Below are 20,244 nucleotides of genomic sequence, written 5' to 3'. Positions count from 1 at the left end.
TTCCAAAATACCTTTTGTATTATGGATAGCAGTGCCGAATTTCACTCTCTTTTGCTTTCCCAGAACACAGTGCTCACAAAATTTTAATTTGCAAGCCTTTGCACCTTTCAACAATCCTTGCTTTGCCAGAATTTGCAAGGATTTTTCGCTGGCATGTCCCAACTTCATATGCCACAACTGCATTGAGTCCAATTCTTTGTTACCGGAAGCTGTAGCGACTGCTCCAATAACTGTACTACCTTGGTAGTAATACAAGTTATTTTTCCTGATGCCCTTCAATATCACAAGTGCGCCAGATGTCACTTTCAAAATCCCATCTCTCATAGTAACAACTGAACCATTGGATTCCAAGGCTCCCAATGAGATGAGATTTTTCTTCAAACTGGGCACGTACCGAACATCAGTCAGAACTCTGGTTGATCCATCTTGATTCTTTAATTGGATTGAACCTATCCCAACAGTTTTACAGGCATTGTCATTGCCCATATAAACAACTCCTCCATTTAGTTCTACTAAATCAGAGAACCACTCCCGGTTAGGGGACATATGAAAGGTACAACCCGAATCCAATATCCACTCATCTGAATGGAACGACGATGATGATGCAACCAGTGATAGTTCAGAGTCACTAGTATCATGCTTTGCAACACAAGCATCTACAGCAGCTTTTCCCTTATTCTTCAGCTTTGGACAATTTTTCTTCCAGTGGCCTTTCTCATGACAAAAGGCACATTCATCTTTCCCGAGTCTGGACTTTGACTTTGATCTCCCCTTTTGAGTTTTCTTCCGAGTGTATGAACGACCTCGGACTACTAAAGCTTCTGTATCTCTGATTGAGTTTTTCTGTTTGTCCTTCTTTCTCTGTTCATAACTGTATAAGGCCGCACAGACTTCGCTCAGAGATATATCACTCCTGCCATGAAGTAGAGTAGTTTCTAGGAACTCAAACTCCTCAGGAAGTGACCCCAACAGCATCAAAGCCAAATCTTCATCTTTGAATGTCTCATCCATATTCAGCAAATCAGTGACTAACTGATTAAATTTGGTGATGTGATCATTCATTGTGGTACTTGGGACGTATGTGAAGCGAAACAGTCTTTTCTTCAAGTGGAGCTTATTTTGACTGTTTTTCTTCAAAAATTTTTCTTCAAGTGCCACCCACAACTTATTTGCAGAAGTCTCCTTTGAAAAAGCATACCTCTGCTCTCGAGAAAGGCATGATCGAATTGTGCCACATGCCAACCGATTGATCGCCTTCCAATCTTTCTCCTGTACATCATCTGGTTTCTCTTCATCAATGGCAATGTCTAGACCCTGCTGAAAAAGGGCATCTAGAACCTCACTTTGCCACATACCAAAATGGCCCGTGCCATCAAAGATCTCCACGGTCAATCTTGCATTTGCAATTGTCGGTCTTGTCCACATGGACGATGTTGAAGCTCCTACACCGACCGTTTTCTCCATAATCTTTCAATATACCTAAGGAAATCTTTTCTGATGTGGAAGATCAGTTTAAACTGCAACCACAGAGCATACTACGATTAACCTTCGGCTCTGATACCACTTGTTGTTCCAATAGGGTCGGAAGCGTGTAAATTATTGTACTAAAAAATCACACAAAGTTCAATTCCCAGGAAAGAGAGGTGGATCACATGGATCTCTTAAATACCAAGTCTTTCCTTAGACAGAATATCCCTTCTATAGTAATTTAATAGCACAATTAAATACTACTATTATACCCTCAAATATTGAAAGAAAAATAGGACAAGAAAGAACACAAGAGTTTTAACGAGGTTCGGTAAATTATACCTACGTCCTCGGGCACTAACACCAGATGATAACTTTACTATCTCCAAAGTATTACAAACAAATAGAATTCCTTAAGAATTCTCAAATGGGAGAAGAGAGAAAACTAAGAGAGAAAGATTGGTTGGGATGATTGAAATGAGAAATGAGAAGGCCTATTTATAGTTGAGGTTCAAGGACCAAACAATAAATAGCCCATTATCTCAAGGACCAAAAAAAAATTATCCCATGCCACTTTTTCAAAGTCAACTTTAGGGTGCTAAACTTGCACCACTTTGTATTGTTTGCCATTAATGTTGTCTCCCATTAATGTTAACAAAATCTCTATGTAATATTTGAGAAACCTTCGAATAAGTTATCAGTTGCGATCTCTTCAATATATTTTTTTAAAATTGTAGTTTCATTTCATTCTGTTTTCTTTAAAAATTGTTACAAATGGATTGAATATTAACTTAATTGACATTATTATTGTTGTAATAACATTGCGGCTTCAAACATATAATATTTCCAATTCAGGAGAGATGGGTATTTTACAAATTGTACCTTGCTACAATAATACCACAATAATTAAATAATTACCCAATTTTTTTTCATATCAACAGCTCTTGTAGCTCAGTTGGTTAGAGCACCCGTTTAGTAAGCGGGAGGTCTTGAGTTCGATTCTCAACAAGAGCAAGAACATTGTTTATTATTCAAGATAGTGGTAATTTTTTTTTTTGGTGAAAAATGAAATAATGGGCAATGTTAATTCTAGAAATGCTGTAACAGGTGGTTCAGACTTCAGTCCATATATTTGAAGAATCTTTGATGTCTTCGACTGTTTGTGGATATGTCATCTTCATCATTTATTCCTTTCTTCACGTTTTTCAATTGAAACTATGGTTTCAAGCTTTAGCCACTGACCCAATTGTTCACGCTTCGAGTGAGCCACATCACAACATCCATATGGTGCCAAAAATTGCCAGCTACTCACTTACAGATATATTTCACATTCAGGCCAAGTGTACATCTTTATCAACCCTAATTGAATAAGAGGCACATTCTAAACATATATATATTTCACTTGTCAACTAAGTGACACATTCTTACCAATTGCATAAGAGGCTAAACCGTATCTAATCGCTTATATATAATGAATGATATCTTTGTTATATCGTTGCTTTTAATTGTTGATTATTAGTAAACATCTCAATTAGTCGCTTTTAACTTTTCATATATCCGATACTCACCTAATAAAAGTTTCTTCCATATCGATTGTGAAGGAAAATAACAAATACATCATTCAAGTCTTTCAACCCCATAATCCCCATTGTCGTAGCCTCTTATTCTTGACAAATAGTCGGCCAAACATCACTAATTGCTAGTGGCTACAACTAGACTTGTATATATATCCCTTTGCATTTTCTATAATTTTGATAGGCAATTAATGGGCATGCACCAAGCAACCAGATACTAGGTATGAAATTTAAGGTGCAACTGTCGCCCCTAAAGTACTTACACCCGTCTCTTCACCGGTTTTATATTCTCGTTTTTTTGCGAAATAAATTCAAGATGTGTTTTAGAGCATAAGCTTCGTGACTCCCAAAATTTACATACGTCTTTCGGAAACATTCATTCTATGAACTCGATTCATTTTTTACCACTAGTCGTTTGGAGTGTTACAGCCTCGCATACTCATCTAATTAATATTTAAGTATATGATCATAGACTATGGGTGGGTTTGGATGGGCGATTGGGTGCGGTGCGGTGCGTTTAGCTTACTTTTTGTCTCACGCTATAGTATCGTTACAGTATCTAATCTCACCGCCACCGTTATTTTTATACTAACCGCAGGTAAACGCACCACCCATCCAAACTCACCCTATATATAATATGAATTTGAAAAGTGTACGAATGAATTGAAAACCCATTTCAATTATTGTTTTTCCTTTAATTCAAATTCATTTTTTCAACCCCACACATATATATATTATTTATGCAACGATAAAGACAAGTTTGTCGATACATAATTTGTACATAAGACAATACCATGCACTCATCAATGGTGGAAAAATATCTTATAAAATATTACTTTTCTGGTTTATTAAAATATTATAAATTATAATCGATTGTGCCTTAGCTCAATTGACATGAACATTATTGTTAATGTAGAAGAATATGAGTTTGAGTATGCTAAAATGTATTATCTTTCTATTTATGGATTGGGGTTGAAATATGAGTAATTCTAGACATCGTGTTATAAAGAAGAATGAAAATCAAAGACAAATCTTGATAAGCAACTTTGATTGTGATTTTGGGATCCATTGTTTTTCTTTATTTTCTTTTCATTGTGATATGATGCATGCTTTTCTTCTTCACTCAAAAGCTATCTTGGATCTCGTTGGAAAAAAAAAAGAAGGAAAATTATGATAGACACCTCATTAGTTCTGAAAACAGAAAATTGGGATGGATTGCTAATGTTAGTTTTATGTATCATCGAAGAATAATAATAAGATAATTTCAGTAAAAGTATCATGGAGGTCCTTATATTTGGAGTCAAATTACATTTTGCCCTCTTTACACATTAGACCAAAGAGCGGGCCGATACTTTCTGTTAAAAATTTCATCCATTTGTACTATTAAAAACTAGCATGGCTAATAAAATAACCAGGCAATTACACGTGTACCTCATGCTAGCGTATAAGGACCAGCTTTTAACAGTAGAAATTGATGGAATTTTTAACAAGATAACATGTTTACTCTTTAATCCAACGTACAAGAATTCATTTACCCATTTTTTAGTAGAGGGGACAAATATAATTCAACTTCAAATATAAGGGCCTCCATGATATTTTCACCGATATCCCATTACTAGTAATATAAACAACAACAAAAGACCTGTAAATTTATATTAACCAAATTAGGAAAGAAAAAATATCAAATTTCAGACCCATATTTGTCCCTCTCTTTAAAGAGCTTTCAATTTCCACGTATTTGATCGTTATCTACCACTCATCTACTAATTAATGGTTTATGCTACGTAATTTATGTATTCGGATTGGGATTGATCAAGTTGATGTATAATAATTAATAACGAGGTGATACAGAAATGTTTAAATTCTTGAAATATAAATTTTAAATTTTATTTTAATTTGTACATTTTAATGATTAAGCTTTTTTTTAAATATATTTTTTCATATTCACATATAATATATATATAAATTGAAAATAAATTGGGTATATTTTAAACAAGTCTATTTTTTTTTTATCGAGCTTAATATTTTTATCCAAATCCTCTTCGAATATTTAAATACAGCTTCAAACTTAAACCAATAACTCAACCATCAGACAAATCTAATTTCATCTTCTCCCCTTGTGAATATTCACGAGGGTTGAAACAGCTATGCGGGTTACTCTATAGTGTTGTTTCATTGTGCCTTAAAGCTAAGATCATGCCAACAACACAAGAGAGCGGCGATTAAGATCCCTCATTCACACTTCAACGATTAATGTTTAAACCCCAATGACGTAATCATTTTTCTCTTAATTTTGATTAAAGTTATATTTTAGTCACTCGACTTTTAAAAATTACATAATTATCACCGATATTATCGAGTTGTTATATTTTAGTCACTCGTCTATTAATTTTTGTTACTCAACACATTAATAGAAAGGGTTAGTAATAATTTAGCTCATGAAGTATAGCTTAAATTTCATTTTAATACTTTTAGAATTTTTCTAAAAAGAAACTCTTGAAATTAAATATTTATTTTTTAAAATTTATAAAACCATATTTTTTAGAAAAATATAAATATATGAAAATTTTAAATTATCATAAAATTCTAAAGTTTAATGAAATGTTTGGAACGTAATTTTTAAAAGTTGGATAACTATTATAGTAAGGAAAGATAGGACATGTGGTTATAAAAAAAGTACATAAATAAGGACATGTGCTTGTAAGTCACAAGTGACCTACTTTGACAAAACATGTCTTTTTTCATGAAAATTATGATTGCTTGGACCTCATATTTCGTCACGTTTCAATCCAAGTTTAGTTTTAATCAATCAAAGTTATGTTAAGGTTAAAAATGGTATCGGGTGGTCGATTAAGTTTTAGTTCGGGTAGTATTATTGTTAATGTAGGAAGACGTGGTTTCGAATATGCTAAAACGTATTATTCTTTTATTTATGAGTTAGGAGGGGTTATTGGTAGTTTTAGAATTGGGGTTTGATCAGATTTTTTATATTTCTTCACATTGACACCTAAATATTTTAAAATTTACAACTATACTTGTAAAAGAATAGTAGTAATTAATTATTTTTCATCAATTAATTTATTAATTTATAAAATATATATTTTCTACCAAAAAAACTTTATCATTCAAGCTTATGGTTAACTTAATAAAAGGATCTAATTAATATGATGTTAGTATTTTAAAAGTTCAATTAAAGTGTTTTCAAAATTAAAAGTTTTAATTTTAGCCATCAAATTTTGTGGGATAAGTGCGGAGCATGAAAAGGCCACGTGTAGATTATGTATAGTTCACTTGTCTCCCTCAAATTATGATGGGAGGTTTATATAGCCATCAAATCTCGTAGGACAAGTGTGTGGCGTGTAAAAGTCACATGCAGATCATGTATTGTCCACTTGTCTCCCTCTGATTATAATAAGAGCCTTATATGCTCTTCAAATCCCGTGGGACAAGTGTGGAGCATGTAAAGGTCACATGTAGATTGTGTATAGTTCACTTGTCTCCCTCAAGTTATGATGGGAGGCTGATATAGCCATCAAGTCTTATCAGACAAGTGTGGAGCATGAAAAAGCCACATGTAAGTCGTGTATAGTTCATTTGTCTCCCTCAAACTATGATGGGAGGCTTATAGCCATCAAATCTCATAAGACAAGTGTGTGGGATTTAAAAGTCACGTGTAGATCATGTATAGTCCACTTGTCTCCTCCTAATTATGATGGGAGGCTTATATGCCCCTCAAATCGCATGGTACAAGTGTGTAGTATGTAAAAGTCACGTGCAGATCGTGTATAGTCCACATGTCTCCCCCTAATTATGATGGGAGGCTTATATGCCCCTCAAATCTCATGATACAAGTGTGTAGTATGTAAAGGTCACGTGTAGATCGTGTATAGTTCACTTTTCTCCCTTAAGTTATGATGGGAGGCTTATATAGCCATCAAGTCTTGTAAGACAAGTGTGGAGCATGTAAATGTCACGTGTAAGTCATGTAGAATTCATTTGTCTCCCTCAAGTTATGATGGAAGGCTTATAGTCATCAAATTTCATAGGACAAGTGAGTGGGATTTAAAAGTCACATATAAATCATGTATAGTTCACTTGTCTCCCCCCAATTATGATGGGAGGCTTATATGCCCCTCAAATCTCATGAGACAAGTGTGTAGCATGTAAAGATCAGGTATAGATCATGTATAGTTCACGTGTATTCCTTAAATTATGATTAAAGGTTTAGATAGCCATCAAATTTCGTAATATAAATAAATAATATATAATCCACATGTTGATAACAATGCAACATTTTACTCTCCTCTCACAAATTTATCTCCAAAAGATAAGATATTTTGTATAGTATGCGGTCCAAAACCATACACGAAAGGCCTTCCAAAGCTGTATGTTTTGATTAATATGATGATGGCCCATCGCTCAGCTTTCCTTTTCTTTGACATTCAACTTTTAAGCCCTTAAACTTTGTTTTTTCATAAATCTGACATATTTTCGAATTTAGTTATTAATTTTTTTTATTATGCATAAGTGATAATTTATTTAATATTTTTTTAGTTGATTGAGTTTTAACTCGATTGGTATGGGTATTGTTGCCAGTGTAGGAGGATGTGGGTTTGAGTACGTTGAAGCGCATTATCCTCCTATTTAATGATTAGGAGGGATTATGGGTAGTTCTAGGCATTATGTTAAAAAGAGCAGATACGATTAGAACCTACAATGAGATTGTTCAATAAAATAAAATTATAATTTTGACTCAAATGGTATTAATTAAATTAATCAGGTCAAGTATTATTATTAGTTTTGTATTATGTGTAAGTCGTGGATTTTGTTTATATTCTTCAATTTAAACATTTTTTGTCCTTATTCTTTTTAAAATTTGAAATCTTAATCTCGATTTAAATGGTAACTAAAATCCATTAACTGAAATAACGTAAGTTTTTTTTTAAACATTATGTGAAAATAGTAAACTGATACTATATTACGCATGTAGTAACATGTTTATCGCGTAAAATTTGGAAAACAATAGAATTTAAAGTATCGAACTTAATGGTTACTATTTGGGTCATGACCGAAAAATTTGAAAAAGTATATAAAAATACCAAGTTAAAGTATATAGACTAAATTCATAACTTACACTAACAATTGAATTTAACCAATTACTTAATATATATATAATCTCATTATAGATTCTAATCATACCTGTTCTTTTTTACATAATATTTAGAATTACCCATAGCCCCTCCCTAACCCATAAATAGGAGAATAATGCGCTTCAGCTCATTTGAACCCACATCCTCTTGCGTTGACAACAATACCCATATAAATCGAATTAAAACCCGATCAACACTTAATATATTATTATTTGATACACTCTCGATGAAAATTTTCAAATTCATAATTTTAAAAAATCATTATATGTACCATTTTAAATATTAATTAAAGATACCTTGAGCAAAAGGAATGAGCGATAATATATTTTCTTCATCATAGATTTTACTTTCTTTTTTAGGATAAGCGTTGTTTTTCTTTATATCATAGATGTTCTAAGAAACGTGAACATGAAGTAATTTAGCAATAATGTAATTAAGGTGCTATTATCTTAAATGAGTTGATTCTATTTTGGTCACTGTTTGGCTAACGATGATAACTTTTAAAATTAACATAATAACAATTTTAACTTTCAACATTTATATATTGTGTCAATTTAGTTTTGATTTTAAAAAATCTAACCCTCAATATTTACGCATTGTGTAATTTAGGTGACCAATAAAGACAAAATTGATTAGTTGGGTAACCATTTTATAACTTTTCATAGTTGGTGACCAAAATAAAAATTTACTGATAGTTAAGTAACCATTTTGTAATTTTTTATAGTTAAGTAACCAAGAATGAAATTTACTAATAGTTAGGTGACTACTACTATAGTTGGGTGACATCATCACTTGAAAATTTTGAAAATATATTTACTTTTTAAAATTTTTAGGTGACGGTATGATACAATCACAAAATGTCACTTTGAATAAATCTAAGTTCAAGGACTAAAATGAACTCAATTGTAAGGTTTAGATACTAAAATAATATATATACCAAAATAGATATAATTACCAAATTTGGGATTAAAAGTAATTTAACTTAAAATTTTCGTTTGAAATGATGGTTTAATGTGCCACGTCAGCTTATTGTTACACTGTTAACAACAATTAATGATTCAGTGACTAAAATGTTACAACACGATAACGTAAGTGACTAAAACATAACATTTCAAACATAAATGACTAAAATATAACCTGAGAGAAACAAAAGTGACTATTTTGATAGTTTATCCGAAGTTATATTAAAAAAAAACACGTTCTCAATTCCAAATCCAGTAACCCAATAAATTAATTATAAATTCAATAGCCTAAACCACTAAAAGTTTATCATAAATTCCTCAAAAATTATCAAGATCATCTTCTTCAAGCTAAAAAGTTGATGGGGTATCATGAAACTTACAGTCCCAATGGCTGGAAATGGCTAGGCTTCGTTTCTGCTGTATGGGTTCAAGCTATTTCAGGCAATAACTATACATTTTCCAACTATTCCGATGCCATCAAGTCCCTTATGAACCTTACCCAGCTCGAACTTAACAATTTATCGGTAGCTAAAGATATCGGTAAAGCTTTTGGTCTCCTCGCCGGCCTTGCCTCTGACCGTTTACCCACCCCAGTTATTCTCCTTATCGGTGCTATTGAAGGGTTGATCGGTTATGGTCTTCAATGGTTAGTCGTCAGTCAGAAAATTCAACCATTGCCTTACTGGCAGGTATATATATGGAAAGTTAGAAAGTATTTGTTCTTTTAAGCATTTCATCGAACACTGAAGAACTTTGTTGGTCCTTGCAGATGTGTATATTTCTTTGCATGGGAGGTAACAGCACGACATGGATGAACACAGCCGTGTTAGTGACATGTATCCGTAACTTCCGTCGTAACCGTGGACCGGTTTCCGGTATATTAAAAGGTTACGTGGGTCTTAGCACCGCCATTTTTACAGACATTTGCTCCGCTTTATTCTCAGATAACCCCGCCAAGTTCCTAATCATGTTAACCGTTATCCCTTTTGCCGTTTGCCTCACCGCCGTCTTTTTCCTCCGTGAAACCTCTCAGTCCGTCTCCGTCGCTGCGGAAAAAGAAGAAGCTCGCCATTTCGCTATATTCAACGTCGTCGCCGTCGTGGTTGCCTTTTATCTATTAGCCTATGGCTTCATTGGTTCGACCAATCAAGTCTTTTCACTCGTTTTCGTTATTATACTTCTCGTTTTACTAGCTAGTCCATTGGCGGTGCCGGTTTATTCTTTTTACAAGAGCTGGCGCTTGGTCAGGTTCGAACCAGACGTGGAGCGACGGGAACCGCTGCTGGTACAAGAAGCTAATGAGACGGCGGAGGCGGCGGAGAGAAATGAGGTTATTAACGATGAGCCGCCGGTTGCGGTGGAGGAAGCGGTGGTGGTGGAAAAGAGTAGGCCGGTGATAGGAGAGGACCACACAATTTTTGAGGCGATGCGGACATGGGACTTTTGGCTTTTATTTGTGTCGTTTTTGTGTGGGGTGGGAACCGGTTTGGCAGTGATGAATAACATGGCACAGATCGGTCTGGCCTTTGGCCACGCCGACGTTTCGATTTTTGTGTCGCTCATCAGTATATGGGGTTTCTTCGGTCGGATCGCTTCGGGTTCGGTTTCGGAATATTTTCTCAAGTAAGTTTCATTTTTTATTAAATCCAATTTTAGTTAAATATCGATTTAGAGAATAGCATTAAATCAGTTAAATTAGGATTTCAAAATTTTCATAAATTTTTAATAATTTTAATCGGATGTAGTCGAATCGATAAATTAATAATACGATCAATTCAATTCTAAAAACATTCCATTAGAGTGAGTTTAATTCAGTTAAATTCAGTTAAATTTTTTAAAATTTCTGAAAGCGTGTTATATTTTAGGAATTTTAAACCTTATATGTTAAAATTGTAATTTTTTTTCAATAAAATAAAAAATCAATAACATTTATATATTTTTGAAAAAGATTTTTTGATATCAAAATTGTTTTCACTATTTTAAATGTGTAATATTTATTTTTTACTCTATAAAATATTAAAATTAATTATAAATTAAATAAAGAATAAAATCCAATTTGATTTGAATAATTCAAATTTTTAATTTTTCGAGTTTTTTTACTCAACCCTCTTAGGGATTTTGATGTAATTTAAGAAAAAAGTCTATTCAGAAAAATAATGTTTTACCTTTTTAATTTGGAGTTTGATTTAACTTGATTCCAAAATTGATCGAGTCCGATATGATTACTGGACACCTAAAATATGATATGTCTTGAAGTATTACATATTTTTTATTATATTAACTTTTTTTCGATAAAATAAATTATAAAATTTTATAAAAATAAAAATATCTTATTAAAGATATCTGAAAACCTTAGAAAATTTTAATTAAAATGTATAAAATAGTTATAAAATTAAAAAAAATTGAAGTTGGTGATATAAGTTTGACTCTGATTCTGAATTGGTCCACAAATTTCAAAGACTCAAACTATCAATGTTATATCAACCGGGTCCCTCCATTATTAAAACCGTTAATTTAACCATTAAAAGATACATAATCTAGAATAATTAAAAACTTTAATTTTTTATTTGGATTCTTCATTTTAAATTACGTCACATAAAATTTTATATTTCATTTAACAGTTAAATTAACGATTTTAGTAATGAAAAAAATATTATTCATACAATATTGATAGTTTAAAGATGTAATTATAGTGTTTAACTGTTATTTTTATGCAACATAAATTCTACACGAAATGCTCTTTCTTGTACGTTTCTAGCTTTTGAAGCAAAGAAATATTGTTGTTTAGTCAATTAATACAGTGGGACACGCCAAGTTGCAGCGCCATGCCGGCGTGCCATAACATCAAAGCTTTGTTGTTTTGTTATTTTGCTTAAATGCACATGTACGAATTGTAGTCGGTTCAGCTGGTTAGCACTCCATGTTGATACCATAGTGTTAAAACCCTAACAATGATGAGCGTGATTGTTGAAGGGAGGTCGCGCTGTCTGAGTCGGTTTCGTATTTTTAATGAATATATTGTTTTCAAGGTGTTTATGTTTAGTTATCCCCAAGAATTTGTCTCTTATACTCTGGGGAGAGTCTAAACATCTCTTTGATAGTTAGGCACTATTTAAACTCGTGAATTCTTTGGGACTCTCCTCAAAGTACGAAAGATAAAATCCGAAAATAATTGAACATAAACATTTAAGAACGATACCTCATTTAAAAGCCCAAAAACAACCTCCCCTCAACAATAATGTTTAGATGCCGACAGTTTTAGCACCAAAAAAATCAATCGATGGGTTGATTATAGTTGGCTCTATTTATTGTACTATGCAGAAAGTTTTATGTGGTTTTTGTTCTATCTCATCCCTACTGCATAGATGATGGTGATGGGTGCCACACTGCATGGCTCTTCGCAGGCATTTTAAAGCCATTTGACATTTTATTTCTGTTGGCCATATAGATATAAGCTTATATAGGATTGAGCCTTCACTTGATGGATAAGGATGCCTATGTGCATTGTAATCCACAGGACCACAGCTACTTTATTGATATTTGTAATCCTTTGGTTATTTCTCTATGCTTTTTTCTAATCGAACTGGTTCAACCTAAAACTAATTAAGGTATTAAATTGATTGAACCGAGAATAGGTTAAAAAATTGATTGAACCAAAAGTTGAACTATTTTTTTATTTTTTTGAATTTTTAATGCTTCTTTAATCGAACCGATTAAATCAAAAAATTAGTGACTTGATCGGTTCGACTACTTATTCGATTCTAAAAACGTTACTTTGTTGGGTCCTAGAGGTTGATCCACTGTTTACAGGCTTTGTTGATAGATGTAATTAGGCAGGCTTTCTTTCCTAAAAGTTATAATTATGAGCAAGTCGAGTTATTTTTGAGTTGGATCAATTTGGATTGTGATTTTAGATTTTAAAATGTATAGATTATTTTGAATTATATCAATTTTGATTCAAGTCAAGTTTGTGTCAATTTCGAATTCGAGTTGTTATAGGTTTGAGTTTTAAGCTTGTTTTTATTGGATAAGATCATTACATGTTTTAGGAATTTCAGGATCTAATCATATTCTGATTTCTTGTTGGAATTGTTCTGGGTTAAGATAGTTTTGCTTTAGTATTGGTTTAGGTTGGGTCAGTTTCTAATTTGGACCAATTTGGGCTATCAATCAATTCAAACTTTGGGTTAAAATATAGATCAATTTTGGTTCAAGTCAATTCGGGTTTGTGTCAATTTCGAATTTAAGTTATTATAAGTTCTAGTTTTAGGCTTCGATTTTTTGGATTGAATTATTACAGGTTCCAAAAATTTTAAGCTCTAGTCATTTAATTTTTTGTTTGAGTCATTTTGAATTCCGATTCGATTATTCTGAGTTCAAATAGTTTTGCTTTTGTTTTGTTTTGAATTCTGACAGTTTCTAATTTGGATCAAGTTAATTCGAGTTAAACAAGTTTAGATTGTTTACTTTTTTACGACAAAATCATCTCAAGTCAAATTTGAACTCAAACTGGCCGAATCGGGTTCTTGCTAGGTCGAGCTATAATCGATATGCTGTCATTTCTTACACATTTAATTTGTAACATTGAACTTGTTGAACCACTTGCAGGAAAGCTGGAACACCTAGGCCTCTTTGGAATGCAGCATCTCAGATCCTCATGGCGGTCGGGTTCCTTCTTATGGCATTAGCAATGCCCGGTTGCGTTTACATCGGCTCGATCATTGTCGGCGCCTGTTACGGAGTCCGTCTAGCTGTTTCAGTCCCCGTCGCCTCGGAACTATTCGGTCTCAAATATTATGGTTTACTCTACAATGTCTTAATCCTCAACCTTCCCATCGGTTCTTTCCTCTTTTCCGGCTTGCTCGCAGGCTACCTATACGATGCCGAGGCCACCCCAACACCAGGTGGTGGGAATACTTGTGTAGGTAGTCATTGTTACAGGCTTGTGTTCATCATAATGGCTTTAGCCTCAATTCTCGGATTCGGTTTGGATGTTTTACTAACAACAAGATCCAAGAACATCTATACCAAGATATTCACACGCCGGAAATCAAAGAAGCCGTCGACGACGATGGAATCCAATGGCCAATAAATACTGTTGGAATGTAGGATTGCCGAGCTTTTTACCTTATCAGCAATAGCCTCAGTTATAGGATCTTGATTTGGATGTGTTGTTGGTAATTAGAACCAAGGTGTTCACCGACGGGAACCGAAGAAACCCTCGACGGCATATAACCGCCATTACGGTTCGTCATTTTATACCGACGTTGGCAGTTCGAGTACCATTGGATTAAGTATTTTTTTTCAGGGAAAATGTTTTCAGGCATCTCATTTGTTGTTGCCATTTGTATTACTCAGAGTCAGTTTGAAGTTAAATGTAAAATCTTGAGCTTGGCCGGTCTAAATAAATGGTTCTCTCAAAATTACTGAAAATTTTTAAATATTTTCATTAAGCCCTTCAAATATTTTGAAAGATTTTTATTAAACTTTTCAGAATTTTGAAAAATTCTCATTAAGCCCTCAAAGATTGTGTTTGTTACATTGTTATTAGTCCAACTTGATGAGCCTAAGGCTCAAATATAATGATTACATGAATCAACCCAAGAGAAGAGAACTTGCAAACAAATGTTACACATAAATATTTTAGTGCAAAATTATAAATTAATCTATTGTAAAATTATATTTTACCCACTCAAATATGAAATAAATTATATTTAGTCCCTTAAAAATAATAATATTATAAATTAATACATGATAAAATTACATTTTGGTCTCTCAAAAATTTATAATTCAATTTACGGCCGGAGATAAACCTTTATTATCGTTTTGCAAAGACATTCTCCCACTACTATCTCGTATTTGACTTAAATTCAATTTAATCGATTTTTTTTACTAGTTCAACTCTTTTTCGATTTTATGATTATTGTTAAATTGATTAGACCATCAATTCGCAGTTAAAGCATCCAATTTAATCTGATTTTATGAATTAAAATATTCTAAATAAACTTGAGAAAATATAAGCATTTTAGCAATAAATAATCAAAATCCTAACTAAAATGGTAAAAGAAAAAAAGTTAGTGGGGGTGGAACAAATTTTCAGTGCCATTTAACCCCACTTCTTGACTTTATTGTAACTTTAATAAGGTCCCATTCCATTATTTTTAGGCATATTCCTTTTTATTATTTCAACCAACCCCCCTTTAATGTAAATTTACCACTTTTGATCCTTTTTCCACCCAACAAAGTGCAGAACATATGAAACTGGCTCATGGCAGACAAAAGCCCAAAGCTTAGATCGAAAATCGAGGGCTCTGCATCCTTTTTCTCTGAATTTCATTATTTAAAAATTTTAAAATTTTATATAAAATAAAAAATACCCAAATGTATAAACAAATTATACAGCCTTGAAATGTCACGTCATCTTATCTTAATAAAATTTAAGTTCAGGAACTAAATCGAAAAATTTTATGGACTAATGTGAACTAAAAGAAATCCGGGTCAATGTAAAAAAAAAATTACCAAATTCTATCTCTTTTGACATACATACCACTTTCTCGTCCCATTCACACTAAATTAATACATTCACTAGGAGAGGAATTAATTTTATTTGGTTTTAATCCCTCTATTATACTAAAATTGGAGATTAAATCTCTCTGTTTTAATTTGATATATTTTGACCCTTTTACTCCTATAATACTATTAGTAGATCCAAATTAATAATACCATTAGTTATCGGTGTTAAATAATGACATAAATTTTTAAACCGACTCTGATCATTTGTTTGACATGTAAAATTATTATTGATTGAATATGTTTGATTAAATTTTCACACAACCTTAATTGTGTTGGAATAAAAAATGAGTCACCGCTTCAATGGCAACATAGTTACCGGTTTAAACTAGAGGTGTTTATGGTTTAATCTTGAGCTTGAACTTTCAAACCTTAGGTCGAATGAATGAGACTCGAGTTTGATAGTTTGAACCAATTAATAACATTATAAAAAAATTACGTCTTTGTCAAGTTGTTAATTGACTTAATCCGAAATTCAAAACCAAGACAAATCCTACCCCTCCTAGAATAAAAATATATATACAAAGAGATCTAATTATACTAAATAAAAATAGAACTAAATCACAAATCTTACCAAAATAGAGGGACTAAAACAACAATAAAACCGTTACATATTATACATTAAAATTTTGAGGACTGATCCTTACATTATAAACGAAAACATTAAAAGGAGAGAAGTTGGTGCATATTGTAGAATCCAAGGAGTTGTTCTCGGTGAATCTCCCATGGCCAAGCCAGCTAACCATGACCCATCTGTCAACATTGTTTTACCGGTTCCGTCCGGATCGGAGATCGAATCCGAACCCGAGTATCCATAACCGGAATTCGAATATCCTGAACCTGAGTATCCATAACCAGAACCTGAATCCGAATACTCGTAGCCATTACCCGAATAAGTTAACCCTGATTCCGACCCTGATCCTTGTGGTGTTGAACTTGTCGTCGACGAATAAGTTAACCCCGATTCCGACCCTGATCCTTGTGGTGTTGAACCTGTCGTCGGGGTAGTTTCTTCCGGAACTGCCGGAACCGGTGTAGCATCTTTGGAAGATTTTTTACTACAACAAAATATATATCCAAATAACTAATAACATAATTAAAATTGTACAAAACATGCAATAAATTATCATACTCTTCGTAAATTTAAATTTTAATTTATATACTTTTATTTTATTTCTAAGAACCCGATCTTTACTTTTCATATTTCTAATTTTAAATTCAACTATTACCACTAATTAAAATTATTTTATTAAATTCAAGCTCGTTACAACGTCATTTACAACGTCATTTCTTTAGTTACATTGCTGCCAAATAATTTTTTTTATTTTAAAATATCATATCATCGTATTTATAAACCGGTTTATCCGTCGGTTTTTGTGACAGATTTTGAATCATTGATAATCTATATATAATTTTATACCACTGATTCAACCACTAATTCTCGATTCAATCTATTAGTTTCCACTAATTGAACCACTAATTCTCGATTCAACCTATTAGTCCGATCTAATTCGGACTAATCTGATTTAGACAATGTGAGACTCGAAAAATTTATGAAATTCAGAATTAGATAAATAGATATATACACCAAATATTTTTCCTATATATATGTGGTGGTGAAAACATTTACCTAGGAGAGGAGGGACAAAACGTCACCGTATAGTCTGCACCGGTACAGGTAAAAGTACTCGTAGCATCATCATACGCATAGCTATAAGATCTCGGACACGCCGCCTTAAACATTTCGGAATAAACCGACGGTTTACAAGTGGCGGGTGTACCATACGCACCGCTACAACAATACTCAGGGCTCCCAAACGCTTCGCACGCGCTCTTACAAGCATCACCATTACCGACCCGTAGTTCCGACGGGCATTTTCGGTTCAAATCAGTCGTACAACCCGTCGAAGAACAAAGGCCCGACCCACCACGGCCTTCAACTATCATCGGCATATTATAACCATCGACGAGACTAACGTCGTAAAAATCTTGACCACCGGTGGTTCCAAGAGTGAACTCAGCTAGAGTCACCGGCGGAGCAGCACCGAGTCCGTTGCATTCTACTTGACCCGACCCGCAATCGCCGGTGAGACAAGTTCCGGAGCCGGATCCGTCGAATTTACACCCCGTTCGACCCCAAAAACGACCGGACCAACCCGTCGGAGCTTGGAATGAACGAGAAGAGTCTTTTGGGAGCTCGAATCCGGTGGTTCCCAGACTAGGAGTACCTGCATTTGCTAATATACCAGGCCATACAGTGTAATCACACCGGTTGATGAATGTGAACGAAGCACCATATACACCTGTTACAAAAAAAAAGAAAGATTAAAACTTTAACATGTTGAAAGATTATAATGTGAGAGGAACCCCGAAAATCGAAAGGTTTGATTTTTTTAAACCTTTTGGGGTTATAAGGAAGATAATGAGAGCTAAAATGGTGATGAAATGAAGATCCATTAGGGTTTTTTTTGTGCTTCTTCTTCTTCTTCTTCTTAGCTTGAAAATGGTGGAATAAAGGGAATGAAAGGAAGGTAGTAATGGTGGAGTGAAGTGAGTTGAATCGTTTCCCAAAAAGAAAAGACGACAAAAGTGTTAATGGGAACGACAGTAGGAGATAAAGGGACAGATCATTGTCTGTTGCTACTGTGATATAATACCTTAATATCTGTACTGTGATCAACTTAGTAGTACCGTATAAATGGATGCATTTACCGTTTTAAATTTATCTATTTTTTAGAAAAATTTACAAATATCAAATAAATAATACAGAATACGGAGGTATATATCGATTTTAAAGAAAATTCAAGGTTTTGGGTTAGTTATTTTGAAAATTAGGGAAATAAATCGTTTTTATCTTCTCTTTAAACACGATTTATTTTCTTAATTTTTTAAAAAAATCCTAAATTATTAACCCTAAATTTTAAATATGAAATATCCATTCATTACATCAAATGTTCATTAATAATCTCCGCAAATAAAAATTTATCATTTAATAAATTCAAAATAAACATGAAAAAAAGAAGTCAAAGGGTGAGAATTTTTTCGATAAAAGAAGGTAAAGGATGAGTGAAGATTTTTTTTTCTTTGATAATCGGGTGAGTGGGTTTTTTATTATATTTTAAATGTGAAAGCATATCCCAAAAAATTTGAAATGTTAAACATTACTTTCCAGTGTGATATTTTCTATTAGTTAATACATTTCAATTAAGTTTTTAACATAATAATACATAAAAATATATATTTTTAATATTATTTATGCATCGACTGGTGCACATGTTCTAGTCGATACGACCGAAATTGACCAAAGCTAGCCGGTGCGATCAGCACAAACCAAAATTTTCACCAATGAGGAAAGGGTGCGACATTGACTGGTACAATCAGAACCGATGCAGAACCAACCATCGTGATTGATTCACAAAAACTAGTTTTTCGAAACTTTTGGTAGGTCGTATTGGTTAGACCACTAATTTTTTATTTGATAGGTTAGTTCAATTCAATTAAATAAATTAAAAAATATATTTAATAAAAATAAAAAATAGAAAAACACTATTCAATTGAGTCTTTAGCTCAATTCAACTAGTTTGTATTGGTTTGTGAGTTAATCAATTCAGCCTTTTTATATTAGGAGTCGAATTGCATTTTACCCTTCTACTAAAAAAAGGGGTAAATCATTACCAACACCCCATAGCAAATAATAATCTTGCTATTCAAATTTGAGCAATTCTTAAGAAAGGAGAACGGATTGTATGAAATTGTAATTTCACGTCATCCTTATCCCTTTCCAATAGACTTTATAATAGGAGAGTGTTAAATTAGATTTTTCGTTTTAAGTAAGATTACACTCAACCATCAACCATTTAGTTGAACTTGATTCCCTCCCAAATTCATAGTGTATAAATCACTACAATATTTCCAATCATTCTAGAGGTCCCCAACCATAGACAATAACCAATTTAACCCATATTTTCTCATAGAAAGACAATAAATTCGTTAAACCCTAAAAGTATGCTTGAATGCATCATTGTAGAAGGAAAAAAGAGAGAGTAAAAATTTGCTTTTGATTGTTGATTTGATAAAGGTGAACTTTTCAAAGAATACATGAGAAGCATGTATAAAATTGCATGGATCATTATTATTTATAGGGTTCCTATGGACACATGGGTCAATTTGTCCTACACACCATGTGATTATACAGTATAAAATTTATGCTTTTGGGAGAAAGAGAATCTTTTTGACATAATATTTAAAATTACTCATCACCCTTCTCTAACCCATAAATAGAGGAATAATATGTTTTAGCGCACTCGAATCTACGTCCTTCTGCATTGGCAACAATGCTCATACCAGTCGAGTTAACACTCAATCCACAATTTTTTTTAAAAAAATTAACATAATGAAGTAAGAGTAAAATGTACCTATGTGTATATATACTTTGTTGTAAGATTGCTTCAAGGGTCCTACGAGAATTATTCAATTATTTATTATTAGTTTGCCTTATTGTTAAGTGAACAAATTTTTGCC

The 20,244-nt window shown here is 32.9% G+C and overlaps 2 protein-coding genes and 1 non-coding gene across 3 annotated transcripts; 2 read left to right on the top strand and 1 right to left on the bottom strand.

Moving 5' to 3' along the window:
• The first annotated feature begins 2,407 nt into the window (after positions 1–2,407).
• TRNAT-AGU (transfer RNA threonine (anticodon AGU)) lies at positions 2,408–2,481 on the top strand. Its single transcript has one exon. It is a non-coding gene; the product is annotated as a tRNA-Thr (tRNA).
• Positions 2,482–9,415: 6,934 nt separating this feature from the next.
• LOC107908659 (protein NUCLEAR FUSION DEFECTIVE 4) lies at positions 9,416–14,586 on the top strand. The gene is made up of 3 exons (XM_016835896.2): positions 9,416–9,842; positions 9,923–10,776; positions 13,762–14,586. Exons 1-3 carry the CDS (start codon positions 9,513–9,515, stop codon positions 14,243–14,245), a joined length of 1,668 nt encoding a protein of 555 aa, XP_016691385.1. The 5' UTR covers positions 9,416–9,512; the 3' UTR covers positions 14,246–14,586.
• Positions 14,587–16,311: 1,725 nt separating this feature from the next.
• On the bottom strand, positions 16,312–18,477 carry LOC107908660 (thaumatin-like protein 1). Its single transcript, XM_016835897.2, has 3 exons — positions 18,123–18,477; positions 17,354–18,026; positions 16,312–16,781 (listed from the first exon to the last, which is right to left on the bottom strand). The coding sequence occupies exons 1-3, from the start codon at positions 18,178–18,180 to the stop codon at positions 16,367–16,369; spliced, it is 1,146 nt and encodes a 381-aa protein (XP_016691386.1). The 5' UTR covers positions 18,181–18,477; the 3' UTR covers positions 16,312–16,366.
• Between the last annotated feature and the right edge of the window lie 1,767 nt (positions 18,478–20,244).

Source organism: Gossypium hirsutum, chromosome D02 (assembly GCF_007990345.1).
Source record: "Gossypium hirsutum isolate 1008001.06 chromosome D02, Gossypium_hirsutum_v2.1, whole genome shotgun sequence".
NCBI lineage: Eukaryota > Viridiplantae > Streptophyta > Magnoliopsida > Malvales > Malvaceae > Gossypium > Gossypium hirsutum.
This window is presented reverse-complemented; position numbering and strand designations above follow the sequence as displayed.

What these genes read in the sequence shown, in the direction of transcription:
- LOC107908660 (XM_016835897.2), bottom strand. Translation starts at nt 18,180, where the DNA reads ATGGATCTTCATTTCATCACCATTTTAGCTCTCATTATCTTCCTTATA. An exon ending in CTTCCTTATAACCCCAAAAG is followed by an intron (nt 18,027 to 18,122) that starts GTTTAAAAAAAT and finishes TTTTTGTAACAG; the next exon opens with GTGTATATGGTGCTTCGTTC. An exon ending in TTTTGTCCCTCCTCTCCTAG is followed by an intron (nt 16,782 to 17,353) that starts GTAAATGTTTTC and finishes ATTTTGTTGTAG; the next exon opens with TAAAAAATCTTCCAAAGATG.
- LOC107908659 (XM_016835896.2), top strand. Translation starts at nt 9,513, where the DNA reads ATGGGGTATCATGAAACTTACAGTCCCAATGGCTGGAAATGGCTAGGC. An exon ending in AACCATTGCCTTACTGGCAG is followed by an intron (nt 9,843 to 9,922) that starts GTATATATATGG and finishes TGGTCCTTGCAG; the next exon opens with ATGTGTATATTTCTTTGCAT. An exon ending in GTTTCGGAATATTTTCTCAA is followed by an intron (nt 10,777 to 13,761) that starts GTAAGTTTCATT and finishes AACCACTTGCAG; the next exon opens with GAAAGCTGGAACACCTAGGC.